This window comes from Acartia tonsa, chromosome 13, assembly GCF_053477335.1.
Source record: "Acartia tonsa isolate MP-2025a chromosome 13, ASM5347733v1, whole genome shotgun sequence".
NCBI lineage: Eukaryota > Metazoa > Arthropoda > Copepoda > Calanoida > Acartiidae > Acartia > Acartia tonsa.
The window spans coordinates 27,252,833-27,268,337 of record NC_137272.1 but is presented as its reverse complement, the minus strand read 5'-3'; the positions used below and the strand labels follow the sequence as shown (position 1 = coordinate 27,268,337).

General features: G+C 38.0%; 1 protein-coding gene across 1 annotated transcript; it reads left to right on the top strand.

Annotated features, from left to right (window-relative positions):
• The first annotated feature begins 1,712 nt into the window (after positions 1-1,712).
• On the top strand, positions 1,713-10,213 carry LOC145304050 (myosin heavy chain, muscle-like). Its single transcript, XM_080145808.1, has 4 exons — positions 1,713-1,785; positions 3,601-8,855; positions 9,012-9,590; positions 9,992-10,213. Exons 2-4 carry the CDS (start codon positions 3,612-3,614, stop codon positions 9,995-9,997), a joined length of 5,829 nt encoding a protein of 1,942 aa, XP_080001934.1. The 5' UTR covers positions 1,713-1,785; positions 3,601-3,611; the 3' UTR covers positions 9,998-10,213.
• Positions 10,214-15,505: the final 5,292 nt, after the last annotated feature.

Genomic DNA, 15,505 nt, shown 5'->3' with positions numbered 1-15,505 from the left:
AACGATAATATAATTAATAAGATTACAATTAGTGGTTGAAACGTTTGGACACTCAACGTAATGAACCAATCAATCTAAATTTAATAAAAAAGTTGTTATGCAGACGAATAAAATACATTATTATAAAAATTTGGGACAAGTGTAATAAACAGCCCAATGCCCCCCCCCCCCTATCTGAGACAATGGGTTTTCTCGAGTTTTCCAACTACATAAAAAGTGTCCTAATATAATTCTTGTACATTCCCAATCTACTGGGTGTCTCTACCCCAAAATATGTACATTATACACTCTCCCGTCACCCAGGGGAAAAACTAAGAAAAATTGGGGAAAGTTTCTAAAAGAAAAAAAGCTGCAGGGATATAGGGATAAGACAATGATGGATAAATTAAGTTTTGAAGGTTGAGAGAGAGAAATAAAATAGATAAAAAGATTGATAAAGAAACAAAGATGTATAGATAGATAGATAGAGAGATAGAGAGAGAGATAGAGAGAGAGAGAAAGAGAGAAAGAGAGAGAGAAATAGAGAGACAGAGAAACAAAGATACAGAGAGAGAAAGAGAGAGAGAAAAATAGAGAGAAAGAGAAAGAGAGAGAGAAAAAGAGAGAGAAATAAAGAGAAATAGAAAGATAGAGAGTTAGATGGTAACATAGAGAGAGTTAGATGGAAAGATAGAGATAGAAAAAGAGAGAGTTAAAATTGCAAGGAAAGGATATATCGAACTGCAGCAACCAAAATGCCCCGGGGATTTCAAGCTACAATAGGCGCATCAGACGGTCAGGTCATACTAATTTAAATATTCCCCTTTCCTATTGCATCCCCCATTTTCCGTGTAAAAAGAGAATAAGCGGGGACTTTTAACTTTAATAGGCAAGTTAGACGGTCAATATAATATTTTTCTCCCTTTTCCGCTCTCTCTCTCTCTTTCTCTTGCTCTCTCTTTCTCTCTCTCTCTCTCTCTCTCTCTCTCTCTCTCTCTCTCTCTCTCTCTCTCTCTCTATCTATCTATCTATTTATCTATCTATCTATCTATCTATCTATCTATCTATCTATCTATCTATCTATCTATCTATCTATCTATCTATCTATCTATCTATCTATCTATCTATCTATCTATCTATCTATCTATCTATCTATCTATCTATCTATCTATCTATCTATCTATCTATCTATCTATCTATCTATCTATCTATCTATCTATCTATCTATCTATCTATCTATCTATCTATCTATCTATCTATCTATCTATCTATCTATCTATCTATCTATCTATCTATCTATCTATCTATCTATCTATCTATCTATCTATCTATCTATCTATCTATCTATCTATCTATCTATCTATCTATCTATCTATCTATCTATCTATCTATATATCTATCTATCTATCTCTCTCTTTCTCTCTCTCTCTCTCTCTCTCTCTCTCTGTCTTTCTGTTTATCTATCTATCCTATATCTCTCTTTCTCTTCTTTCCTCTCTCTCTTTTCTCTCTCTCTCTCTCTTTCTCTTTAAAAAGTATCCTTAAACTTAAATTTTCCTTATTTCAATAATTAGTTCTTACTCCCTTTCTTTTCTGTAATTAAATGACAATTGGGAAATGAACCTCCATGTGCCTCAGAAAGTTGCATTAACCTCGATACCCCCCTCCCCCTTTACCCCCTCTTTCTTTCCTTCCCCCAGTAAGATTGCCGTCCCGAGGGCGTGTCAATGGCAGAGGTATAAAACGTAGGCGGTCAGCCTATACCAATTCAGTCTTCTTGAAGCCTTCATAGACGAGCCTACAAGGGTAAGATAGATATTCTGATGATATTTTCTCTCTGTCTCTTTCAAATACTTTTTATAATGATTCTTAAGGAGATTAGGTACAAAATAAAAAGCAAAGCATCTATACGTGTAAATTTAGAAGCTTTAGTATGAAAGCTAATCAATCACATATTTTCATTAAATTTTCACACAGAAATCTATATGTTTGTCATTCTGGTGTTTTAATGATTCTTTATGTTCTACCGTTTGTCTGTCTAATTTTTTGAGTTTTGCCATTATGAATGTTGTCATCCTTGGTAACACATATGCTAACCATATTTCTATATTGTCTTCCAATTTTTACTTATATCTAGATTTAAATATAATAAATTTTCTGCCTCTTTAGATATATTTTAATGGGACTTTTTTTCTCAAAATTTTGAGGATATTTGGGGATATTGGGCTGTTTTATTACACTAGTCCCCAAAGTTTTATAAAAAGGTTTTCTTATTCGGTGGTTTGAAAACTTTTGGGAATTTGAAAACTTTTGATTGGTTGTGTCATTAAGTCGAGTGTCCAAAAGTACTAATTGTAATCTACAGAAGGGTAATTCTTTGTATAATCATTGTGGATGTACATATATTTATCGGCCAATGGCTCATCCCTTTAGATAACTTTTTTTTTATTTATTTAAAATTTTTTACTCATTTGGGGCTTTTTAAAAGGTCTGTTGGCATTAGAAGAGAATAAGGTTTAATCAAAGTTAAATACACTTTATCAAATTTAAAAACTTAAATTTTCTTTCTATTTTTTACAAACATTAGAGGTACTTGGCTTTGACTCCGCAAATTCAATACAAATAATGCTTAAAGTAAATATTGAGTAAGATTTTAAATTCAAATATTTCTTCTGCAATTTTAGTGTTTTTTTCAAAAAAGAGCACCTTAAGTTTTTTTTTCATTCTTATGGCAACAGAAAGTCAGCAGTTTAATTTTTTAAAAGGGGAGGTAGGATGTGCTAAAATTCCGCAAAATTGTGAGTTTTAAGGATTAAAAACAGTAGTAGAACAACAATTTTCACTAAATATGTGTATTTCTTATGGAAAATAACTAAAGACAAAATTTTCTTTAAAGTTAACATAAATTTTATCGTATTACTACTGTTTTAATCCTTAAAACTCACACTTTTACGGAACTTTAGCACAACCTACCTCTTCCTTTGTATTAAAGTAATTTGACAGAAAGAAGAATTAAATTATTTTTCTTTTATATAATAAGCTTCACTTGTTTCTACTATTTGCTTTTTCTATTAAACAAATTGGGAGCATAGTTTTTTTGTATGCGTTTTTTTTGTACACTTATCTATATAAATCTTCACTGTAACTGTAAATTAAATAACTTTGAGAAATATTTTGTTTAGAAAGGCACAAAAAAAAATACAGTCAGACATCATATCTCTTTTATATAAGTAATAGTACCTTATCTTTGAGTTTTGATCTAATTTTATTGGGGGGGGAGGAGTGCAGCTGATTTTTTTGTTAATACAGACAAAAAGACAAACTTTCATGTATTACATAACAAGCAGACAAAAAATATAACATTATAGGGAAAAAAATGCTTCAAATGTTTTTTTCAGGTTTCCTTATTTCTGACATTTTAGGACATTCTGGATGATATTTTACAGTCTTTTTTTTCTGGATTTCCTCTGTTTTCAAAAGTCATAGTTTAACATTTTTTTCAATAATTATTTCCAATCATTCGAAAAATTTGCACTCCTATCAAATAGAATTAATAAATAACTTTACAGTTAAGAAATATTTCTCACTTTAATTTTTTTATTTAATAATTCTAATATTCAGGGACCCACAAGATGCCTGGACATATCAAGCTCTCCAAGACGGGTCAGCCCGACCCTGACCCAACTGAGTTCTTGCTCCCTTCCATGGACATGAAGAGAGCTGACCAGCAGAAGCCCTATGACTCCAAGAAGTCTGTGTGGATTCCCAACCCCAAGGATGGTGGCTACCGTGAGGGTCTCCTTGAGTCTGGAGACCTGGAGGATCCCGCCTCCAAGTGTGTTGTTGCTGTGGGCCATGAGAAGTTCACTCACAAGGCTGCTGAGGTTGGCAAGGTCAACCCCCCTAAGTTTGAGAAGTGCGAGGACATGGTCAACTTGACCTTCCTTAATGATGCTTCTGTCTTCTGGAACTTGAAGACCCGTTACCAGGCCAAGATGATCCACACCTACTCAGGTCTCTTCGTTGTTGTTGTCAACCCCTACAAGCGTTATCCTCTGTACACCCATAGGTGTGCCAAGATCTATCTTGGTAAGAGACGTAATGAGTGCCCTCCCCATCTGTGGGCCATTGCTGAGACTGCCTACAGAGGCATGTTGAACAACACCAAGAACCAGGCTATGCTGATTACTGGTGAGTCTGGTGCTGGTAAGACTGAGAACACCAAGAAGGTCATCACCTATCTTGCCATGGTTGCTACCAGTGGCAAGAAGTCCGACAAGAAGGTCTCCCTTGAGGACCAGATTGTGGCCACCAACCCCATTCTGGAATCCTATGGTAATGCCAAGACCTCCAGGAATGACAACTCCTCCCGTTTCGGTAAGTTCATCCGTATCCACTTCACCACCTCTGGTAAGCTGGCTGGTTGTGATATTGTGTCCTATCTGCTTGAGAAGTCCCGTATCACTGAACAGCAGGAAGTTGAGAGATCCTACCATATCTTCTACCAGCTTCTGCAGCCCTATGGTGATGGCATTGGTACTGGTCTGAGAGAGAAGTGCCATCTTAGCACTGATATCTATGATTACACCTATGTGTCCCAGGGTAAGGTTACTGTTGCCTCCATTGATGACAATGAAGAGCTTGAGTACACTGAGGATGCCTTTAATGTTCTTGGATTTGGTGAGCAGGAGAAGTATGACTGCTACATGCTGACTGCTGGTGTCATGACCTTTGGTGGTATTGAGTTCAAGACCAAGGGTCGTGATGACCAGGCTGAGTGTGAACAAATTGGCCCTGATACCTTCCCTGGCAAGGCTGCTGCCCTCATGGGTGTTGATGCCATGGCTATGATTAAGGCTTTCTGCAAGCCCAGAATCAAGGTCGGTACTGAGTGGGTAACCAAGGGTCAGTCCTGTGAGCAGGCCACTGGTTCTGTTGGTGGTATTGCCAGAGCAATCTTTGACCGTCTCTTCAAGTGGCTGATTGAGAAGTGTAATGACACTCTAATTGACCCTACCCTGAAGAAGGCCAACTTCTGTGCTGTGCTGGATATTGCTGGTTTTGAGATCTTTGAGTACAATGGCTTTGAACAGATCTCCATTAACTTTGTCAATGAGAAACTGCAGCAGTTCTTCAACCACCACATGTTTGTTGTTGAACAGGAGGAGTACGTCAAGGAAGGTATTGACTGGGAGATGGTTGACTTTGGTATGGATCTTGCTGCCTGTATCATCATGTTTGAGAAGCCTATGGGTATCTGGGCCATTCTTGAAGAGGAGTCTCTCTTCCCCAAGGCCACTGACAAGTCCTTTGAGGAGAAGCTGAAGGCTTCCCTTGGCAAGCTGCCTGTGTTCTTGAAGCCCCAGTCAAAGACTGATAAAAATGCTCACTTTGCTCTGTCTCATTATGCTGGTATTGTGTCCTACAATGTTACTGGCTGGCTTGATAAGAACAAAGATCCCGTCAATGACACTGTTGTTGAGATCTTCAAGTCTACTTCCTCTGTTACTCTGCTTGTCCACCTGTGGAGAGACCACCCTGGACAGCCTACCACTGCCCCCAAGGAAGAAGGTAAAAAGAAGAAGAAGGGAGGTGGTGGCAAGACTGTCTCCTCTGTGTATCTGGTTTCCCTTGGTGAGCTTATGCACACTCTTCACCAGTGCGAGCCTCACTTTGTGCGTTGCCTTGTACCCAACACCCACAAGAAGCCTGGAGAGGTTGAGCCTCCTCTTATCATGCACCAGCTGACCTGTAATGGTGTGCTTGAGGGTATCAGAATCTGTATGAGAGGTTTCCCCAACAGAATGCTGTACCCTGACTACAAGATGAGATATGCTATCCTTGGTGCTGCTGAGATCAACAGTTCAAGCGACAACAAAACTGCTACCTATGCTTTGATGGACAAGATCTCGTTCCCTCGTGAGAGATATCGTCTCGGTCACACCCTTGTCTTCTTCAGAGCTGGTGCCCTTGCCCTGCTTGAGGAGATGAGAGATGACATTGTTATCAAGCTTGTTAGATACCTCCAGGGTGAATGCCTAAAGAGAATAAGAGGAGCTGTCTACCAAAAGAAGTGGGATCAGCGTGAGCTGATCAAGGTCTGCCAGAGACAGTTCAGGAAGTACATGTCCATGAGAGACTGGGGATGGTTTGTAATCATTCAAAAGACTCGTCCAATGATTGGCATGCCTAATCCTGAGGAAGAGCTCCGCCACCTTGAAGAGGCTGCCAATGCCAAGTATGGTGCATATGATGAGCAACTGAAGACAAAGGAAAGACTTCTGAAGGAAAATGAGCAGGCCAAGGAAGACATCAAGGCTCTGATCAAGCAAATTGAAGCTGAGCAGGGTAACATGTCTCAATACCATGAGAAACAGGCTAAGATTGCTGCTCAGAGAGCTGATTTAGAAGCTCAACTAGCTGTTGCCCAGGGAGCTCTTGCTGCTAAGGAGGCTGAGCGCCAGGAAGCTACAGCAGGAAAGAAGGTTCTTGAGCAAGAAGTTGTGTCAGTCAAAAAGGACATTGAGGATGTTGAGATTGCTATCCAAAAGCTTGAACAGGAGAAGACCAACCGTGACCACACAATCAGGAGCCTGAATGATGAAGTTGCAAACCAAGATGAAGTCATCAACAAGCTGAACAAGGAAAAGAAGCACCTGAGTGAGAATGCCTCCAAGGCTGGTGAAGATCTCCAGGTTGCTGAGGATAAGGTTAACCACCTTAACCAGATTAAGAACAAGCTTGAGTCCACCTTGGATGAGCTTGAGGGCTCTCTTGACAAGGAGAAGAGAGCCAGAGCCAATATTGAGAAGGAGCGTAGAAAGGTCGAGGGTGAGCTGAAGGTTGCCCAGGAGACTGTTGCTGATTTGGAAAGAACAAGAAAGGAATATGAAAATGCCATTGCTCGCAAGGAGAAGGATGGCTCTGCTCTGTTTAGCAAGCTTGAAGATGAGCAATCTCTAGTAGCCAAGGTCCAGAAGTCTATTAAGGAACAACAGGCCAGAATTGAAGAGATGGAAGAGGAGCTTGAAGCTGAGCGCCAGGCTAGAGCTAAGGCTGAGAGACAGAGATCTGACTTGGCTAGAGAACTGGAAAATCTCGGCGAGCGTCTGGGTGAGGCCTCTGGTGCCACTAATGCTCAGATTGAGCTCAACAAGAAGAGAGATTCTGAAGTAACTAAGCTCAGAAGAGATCTGGAGGAGGCCACCATCCAACAGGAGGCTACTCTTGTTTCCCTAAAGAAGAAGCATCAGGATGCTATTGCTGAAATGAGTGAGCAGATTGATCAGCTCAACAAGATGAAGGCTAAGGTTGAGAAGGATAAGCAGCAGATCATGCATGAGATTGCTGATGTTAGGGCTGCTACTGATGAGGTCAATAGATCTTCTGCCTCTGCTGAGAAGTCTTACAGAAACCTGTGTGGCCAGCTGAATGATCTGGGCAAGAAGGTTGAGGAAGCCAACCTTACCCTTGGTGACTTTGAAGCTACCAAGAGAAAGATTGCTTCTGAGAATGCTGATCTTCTGAGAAATGTTCAAGAATTGGAGAACTCAGCCAGCATGCTTGTAAAGGTTAAGTCTGCTCTTGCTGCTCAACTTGATGAGCAGCGCAGACTTGCTGATGATGAAGCCAAGGAGCGCCAGTCTCTTCTTGGCAAGTTCAGAAATGCTGAACATGAAGTTGATGGTATGAGGGAGCACCTTGAGGAAGAAGTTTCATCAAAGGACAACTTGATGAGACAGCTGAACAAGGCCCAGGGTGAATCTGACATGTGGAGACAAAGATACGAGAAGGATGGTCTTGGCAAGGCTGAAGAGCTTGAGATGGCCAAGCTGAAGATGCAGGCTAGACTGTCTGAGGCTGAGTCCACTATCTCTCAGCTCACTGGCAAGCTTGCACAACTTGACAAATCTAAGGCTAAGATCCAAGCTGACCTTGATGACATGGCTGTCCAGCTTGACCAGGCACAGATCCTGAACAACTCAATGGAGAAGAAGGCCAAGCAGTTTGACAGAATTGTTTCTGAATGGAAGCACAAGGTTGACAGCCTTGGTATGGACCTTGATGGTAGCCAGAAGGAAACCCGCAATGCCTCATCTGAGCTCTTCAGAATCAAGTCTGCCTATGAGGAGGCTGTCCTGCAGCTTGAAGAAGTGAGAAGAGAGAACAAGACCCTTTCCAATGAGATCAAGGACATCATGGACCAGATCAGCGAAGGTGGTCGCTCCATCCATGAGATTGACAAAATCCGCAAGCGTCTTGAGGCTGAAAAGATGGAGCTTGAAGCTGCTCTGTCTGAAGCAGAAGGTGCCCTGGAACAGGAGGAGAACAAGGTCCTGAGAGCTCAGCTTGAGCTTACCCAGGTCCGCCAGGAGATTGAGAGAAGAATGGCCGAGAAGGATGAGGAGTTTGAGTCCACCAGAAAGAACATGAACAAGGGTCTGGAGAATATGCAGGCTGCTATTGAGATGGAGTCCAAGGCTAAGGCTGAAGCCATTAGAATGAAGAAGAAGCTGGAGACTGATGTCATGGACCTTGAGACTGCTCTTGAGCATGCCAATGCTGCCAACTCTGACACTCAAAAGGTTATTAAAAAGTACCAGCTTAGCCTTAGGGATGTCCAAGTCAAGCTGGAAGATGCTCAGCGTGCTAAGGATATTGCTCATGACAACCTTATTGCTGCTGATAGGAGGGCTCATGCTAATCAGAATGCTCTTGAGGAGGCCCGCACTCTTCTTGAACAGTCTGACCGCTCTAGACGTATGGTTGAGCAAGAACTTGCTGACACCAATGAAACTCTTGGAGATCAGACCTGCACCAACCAGGCCATCCAAGGAGCTAAGATGAAGCTTGACAGTGAGATGCAAACCCTTCAGGTAAAAATCTTATATATTATAATATTTCCAGCAATACTTACATTGGTAAATAATATAATCAAAACTTAAAACTTAATCATTATATTCACAAAAAAAGATAAGATAAAATTATTAAATTCAACTTTTACTGTGTTCTTTCAACAATTTTATTCATAGGCTGATCTTGATGAGATGGCATCCGAGGCTGCTTTGTCTGAGGAAAAGGCCCAGAAGGCTATGATTGATGCTGCTCGCCTTGCTGATGAGCTTAGAGCTGAACAAGAACTTGCTCAGAGCTATGAGCGTGAAAGAAGGCTCCTTGAATCCCAGGTCAAGGATATGCAGTGCAGACTTGATGATGCTGAGCAGAATGCCCTGAAGGGTGGCAAGAAGGCCATGTCCAAGATGGATTCTCGCATCCGTGAGCTTGAGTCTGAGCTTGATGCTGAGAACAGGCGACTCAATGATGCCCAGAAGGGTCTGAGAAAGTCTGAGCGCAAGATTAAGGAGCTGACCTACCAGCAGGATGAGGACAAGAAGAACCATGAGCGCATGCAGGCTCTGATTGACCAGCTCCAGGGCAAGATCAAGTCCTACAAGAAGCAGATTGAGGAAGCTGAGGAAATTGCTGCTCTCAACCTTGCCAAGTTCAGACAGACACAGACCACCCTGACTTCATCTGTTGAGAGTGCTGACACTGCTGAACATGCCCTTGCCAAGTTGAAGACCCGTGCCCGTAGCGCATCTCTTGCCCCTGTAAGTATTTCTTTTTCACAGCATAGCTACTCTAGATTAGTCAAACAAGTCCACCTATTAAACGTTTGAGTTATGTTTTTATCATTAACATTTGTATAAATTTAGTTTTTGCTTCCGGTGGATAGGAACCGGTTCTCATCCATACGAAAAAAACTATGTCTAGCATCGTATTATATCCAGCTTTCTACGAATATAAAAATGTAAAATCATAAGATTAAAACCAGTTTTTTAGCCAGTGCCTTCAGCACCTCGGGGCTAAAAAAACTGGTTTAAATCTTATAATTGTACATTCTATATCCTAAGAAAGCTGTTTATAATACGATGCGAGAAATAACTATTATAACTGTTATTGTTTTAATTCCAAGTTTTACTAAAACTTTATAATCATTCCTTTTTTTTAGATGTAAGCGCTGAAACTTTCTTGACTTGGTTGGAATCAAACCTGACATGACCTGGCCTGAACTGACAACAGACTCATGCCCACCATTAAAGATTTACTCTACCAAATTCTTTCTCTGTACTCTAATGTACTGTTACCTATTATTTTGATGTAGTTATAAAACCCTTGTCAAAATTATCTAAAATGTCTACAAATAAATAATCTACCCCTGCAATGAAAATAACTGGTTTTTTTTCCTAATTTATTAATCTTTCTGTCTGAAGATATAAAAAAATTAAACAAAATCCTTTGATACAAGTAGCAAATCATAGAATTATATAAAGATCTATTCAAAAGGTTAACAAGGGTGACAACATCCATAAAAGCGAAGCACTGAAACGGTAGGACAAACGGACATTAATATTAAGGAAATTTGTTGAAAAAACGGCTCGATACAAAATAATGTTTATGGACATACTTACATCTTTAGGACTTGATTATAGAGTTGCTTCGCTTATAACATTATACTTTGTTGTCCCAGGAATTAATATACCAAAAATCAGATTAATCGGATGATTAGATCACATGACATTTTTTGTTAAAAAAGTTAAAAAATTGACATGTTTAAAATGGACGTACGGACATTCTAGTAATGATCATAGAGTTGCTACGCTGTCTAAATCGCACATAACTACTAAAGGAATCACCATGCAAAGTTTGAAATCGATAGGACAATTCTAACGTGCCTAAATTAACGGAAAAAGCTATCCGTTAAGACGGACGGACGGACCGACCCTAATTATAGAAAAGCTTCGCTTTTTAAAAATGTGCTCAATTCAACAGAAAAACTAAAATAAAAGCTGTAAACTTCCATAATTTTTATGTCTAGAATCAAAGAAATATTCTAATCAAATGAATTTGAGCAGTCTATCTTAAATAGGAGCTAAGTAAATCACATATTCTCAGCAGAAATTTGAATTATATTGATACAGCTAAACTTCACAAAAAATCAACCTTTTTTCTTTAACAGCAGCCATGCAAATCACGTTTCCCTTTCAGCGTAGTTTACGTGCGGACGGACACTTTTACTTATAGAGTATTACAAATAAACAAGGATGACTAATTGACAAAACTCGTCCAACATTAATTTTAAAAATTAAGCTTTAAAGATTGACATACAAAATACGTTATAGCTGGTGGATTAGAACAGGTTATTAGCAATACTAAAAAATTATATCGTATTATATCCAGTTTTCTACTAATATTAAAATAGAAATCATAAGATTAATGCCAGTTTTAATCTTATAATTTTTCATGTTAATATTCGCGGAGAGTTATCTATAATACATAACTATTCATTTTTTATCAATTTTTGTAGTACTAGCGGCTACGCCCCTAGAAGCCTCTAGGGGCACTTGAGGAGGAGGGAGTCGAATTTGATAACCCAATTTCTTATTTTAGATTTTAAATCTTCCTATCATTTTTAATTTTAGTTAAAAAATAAAAAGAGAAAAAAATTTTGGGGGGGTATTTTTTATTTTTGGGGGAGTTAGGGGTTTCCCACTCCCCAAGAAAATAGTTATAAACCTTTCTGGGAGAACCCGATCGGCTCATCGGTTAGCGAGATCCTTCGGTACAGACACACATATACACACATACACAAACAGACAAACATCCTGTTACTTTAGTATAAGGATAATCCTGTAAATTCTTTGTGCATACGTCATTTAAAAATACACCGTTTTCCCTCAAATTACAATGTCAAGCACGGAACCCCCCCCCCCCTTTTTTTTTTGTTTAAATAATGGTGGTTACCTTTTGGTTTGTTTGTTTATTATTTTAAGTCAGGTTAGGTTTTAGTGGGTGCTGGGAAGTACCGTAGGGTTAGGGCTACCAACAGGGGTTAACATAGGAAAACAACCTAACCCACTCTCACTTATTCTACATTTATTATTAAAGAGTGCGACAGGCACTTTGAAGGGTAGGGCAATATATAAATGAAGGAGTTTTAGAATCTATACTCTATAGGTTATGAACTAATTATCACGAAAGAAAATTAGAAATAAAGAAGAAAAGGAGATTATTCTTCCATATTTAGATTTAAGCATTTGTTGTAAATTAACCAGTAGCACCACTAAAATCTGAAAAATTGACCTATTTAATTTTCTAACTTTATGAAGAAAGAAATAATAAAAAGGCTTCTGTAATTAATGAAAATTTAGATTTTTACAAATTAATAATAATGATGACAAATGAAATAAACTATGAAAAACACGAATAAAACAAAAAAAATTGGAAATTATTAGGAGCAACCAAATATGATCCTTAAATTGGTTGGGACCCATTAATTACTACTTACACTAATATAATCCTCAATTCGTTGAGATCTTTCCATTACTTCATACTTAAACAAGAATGACAACATCCATAAGTAGCAAAGCACCAAATTCTATTGTGAAATAGACAAATGAACAAAGTGATTTCTAGAGCAGATTATCTGTTATCATAACAAAGAAAAGAAAGAGAGAGAATATTCAATAACTTAAAAACTGCTTAAAACAGTCAGACTACCATAGATTTTTTATACCTAATGGCTAAGCATGGTACATATTGAAGGAAATATTGGCAAGAAAGCGGAAAAAATTGTTTAAAAGCTGTCCGACCGCTAGGGATATTTTATACTTAATTATGCTCCATTTTGTTGGGAATGTTGGCAAGAAAATCAACCTTTCCCCAAAAACATTTCACACAGATACATACAGAAGGTTATATAAAATCATAGAGTAGCTTCGCTACTAAAAATATGTTTGGATTCATTACTTCCCACTCAAATATGATCCTCAAATTGGTTAAATTCCCTCCTTCTCCCTACTCAAATATGATCCTCCAATGCCATCTTTAAACAGGTTGGGATTTCTCCATTTTCTCCATTTATTATGGTACTCAAATATGATCCTCAAGTACCATCTTCGAGTAGGTTGGAATCCCTCCATTACTTTCTACTCAAATATGACGCTCAAATAGATTTGGATTCCTCATTACTTCCTACTCAATTATGATCCTCAAATAGGTTGGGATCCCTTCATTACTTCTTAATCAAATATGATCTTCAAATAGATTGAGCTCTCTCCATTACTTTCTACTTAAACTGCTCCTCAAATAGATTAGGATTCCTCAATTACTTCCGGCTCAAATATGATCATTAAATGATTGATACCCCTCACCTACTTCGTACTCAAATATGACACTGAAATAGGTTAGGATTCTTCCATTTCTGCCTACTCAAATATGATCCTCAAATACCATCTTGAAATAGGTTGTGATCCTTCCATTTCTTCCTACTCAAATATGATCCTCAAATACCATCTTGAAATAGGTTGGGATCCCTCCATTACTTCCTACTCAATAATGATCCTCAAATACCATCTTGAAATAGGTTGGGATCCCTCCATTACTTCCTACTCAATAATGATCCTCAAATAGCTTGGGATCCCTCCATTACTTTCAACTCAAAAATGATTCTCAAATATATTGGGATCCCTCCATTACTTCTTAATCAAATATGATCTTCAAATAGATTGAGCTCTCTCCATTACTTTCTACTTAAACTGCTCCTCAAATAGATTAGGATTCCTCAATTACTTCCGGCTCAAATATGATCATTAAATGATTGATATCCCTCACCTACTTCGTACTCAAATATGACACCGAAATAGGTTAGGATCCTTCCATTTCTTCCTACTCAAATATGATCCTTAAATACCATCTTGAAATAGGTTGGGATCCCTCCATTACTTCCTACTCAAATATGATCCTCAAATAGATTGGGATCCCTCCATTACTTCCTACTCAATAATGATCCTCAAATACCATCTTGAAATAGGTTGGGATCCCTCCATTACCCCCTACCCAAATATGATCCTCAAATACCATCTTCGAATAGGTTGAGGTACCCTCAATTACATCAAACTCAAATAGATCGCGATCCCTTCATTACTTTCTACTCAAAAATTATCCGGAATCCTACTCAAAAATGATCCTCAAATAAATTGATAATCCTCCATTACTTTCTTCTCAAATATGTCACTCGAATAGGTTGGGATACCTACATTACTTTTTACTCAAAAAAGATCATCAAATAGATTGGAATCCCTCCATTCTTTATACTCAAATAGGTTGGGGTCCCTCCATTACTTCCTACTCTTTTCAAATAGGTTGAGATAGTATACTCAAGAATCACCCTCAAAACCACAATTTTTGAAGAGGGGTTATTTGTTACTAGGGATGATTCATCTTAGGAGGTTGATGTTACCCCCCCCCCCCCTTAAAAAAAATAATTATAACTTTTATTCAAGGATAATACATAGCCACTTTGATACCTATGTACCTTGTTGTTCTTGTTTGTTTGCAGAACCAATTTGATGCTTTCCCTCAAAGTGCTTAGCAAGCGCAGAAACCTGTCTATTTTTAAAAGAAATAAAAATTAAGGGAGTTCGTATCCTGCAGGGCTAACCTCAACACAATATAACCTAAAGTAACCTGACTTACAGTAAAAAAATAAAACTGCCGCCCGACCCCCCTGTTTTCAATTTATTTAAAATGAGGAAAAGGGTGTTTCAATGCTCGACTAGAAACTTTGAGAAAAACCGCTAATAATTTCCTTAAAAACATTATAATCAAAATATTTCCCTTATTTTACTTTCCCCGTTTTAAAATGTCGTTTTATTTTGACTTTCCTTTCAACTATATTGACCGCTTATATCCAGGGATCTAAAGGGATAAGACAATGGGCGATGAATTTATGTACATTCCCAATGATGATATACAAAATCATTTCTTCTGTAGATTAAAATTAGTGATTGAAAAGTTTAAACACTCAATTTAATGAACCAACCAATCACAAGTTCTCAAAGTTAATGAGCGAACGAATAAGAAAAGGTTACTATAAAACTTTAGGGACTAGTGTAATAAATAGCCCATTGTCCCCATCCTCCTGGCTTATATCTTAGTTTCTATTATTAGCGATCTATTATCTTGTATTTTCGTTAATCCGCATTAAGAGATATAAGTTTTCCGGAATTTTAATGTAGGGAGTAGATTTGAAATCTGCATCAAATTTTAAGGATTTTTTATAAAATTAATTTTTTGTATAATTCTTTATCTAAAAGCGGAAATACAAATTAAGTTCATTAATTTTGGCATCCGTGATTGGTGAATTTAAAAAATCTGCGCTCTGATTGGATGTCGTACATCATTCAACCAATTAGAGCGCAGGTAGTTTAAAATCCATCTATCCTATTGGTCAAAATTAATTAACTTAAAATGTATTTCCGCTTTTAGATAAAGAATTATACAAAAAACGAATTTTATAAAAGATCCTTAAAATTTGATGCAGATTTCAAATCTACTCCCTACATTAAAATTCCGGAAAACTTATATCTCTTAATCCGCATGTCTATTTGATTATATGTATGTCTGTTTAAATATCCATTATTCTGTCTGTCTATTAGTCTGTCCTTTTATCTGTTCGCCTGTA

What these genes read in the sequence shown, in the direction of transcription:
- LOC145304050 (XM_080145808.1), top strand. Translation starts at nt 3,612, where the DNA reads ATGCCTGGACATATCAAGCTCTCCAAGACGGGTCAGCCCGACCCTGAC. An exon ending in GTGAGATGCAAACCCTTCAG is followed by an intron (nt 8,856 to 9,011) that starts GTAAAAATCTTA and finishes TTTTATTCATAG; the next exon opens with GCTGATCTTGATGAGATGGC.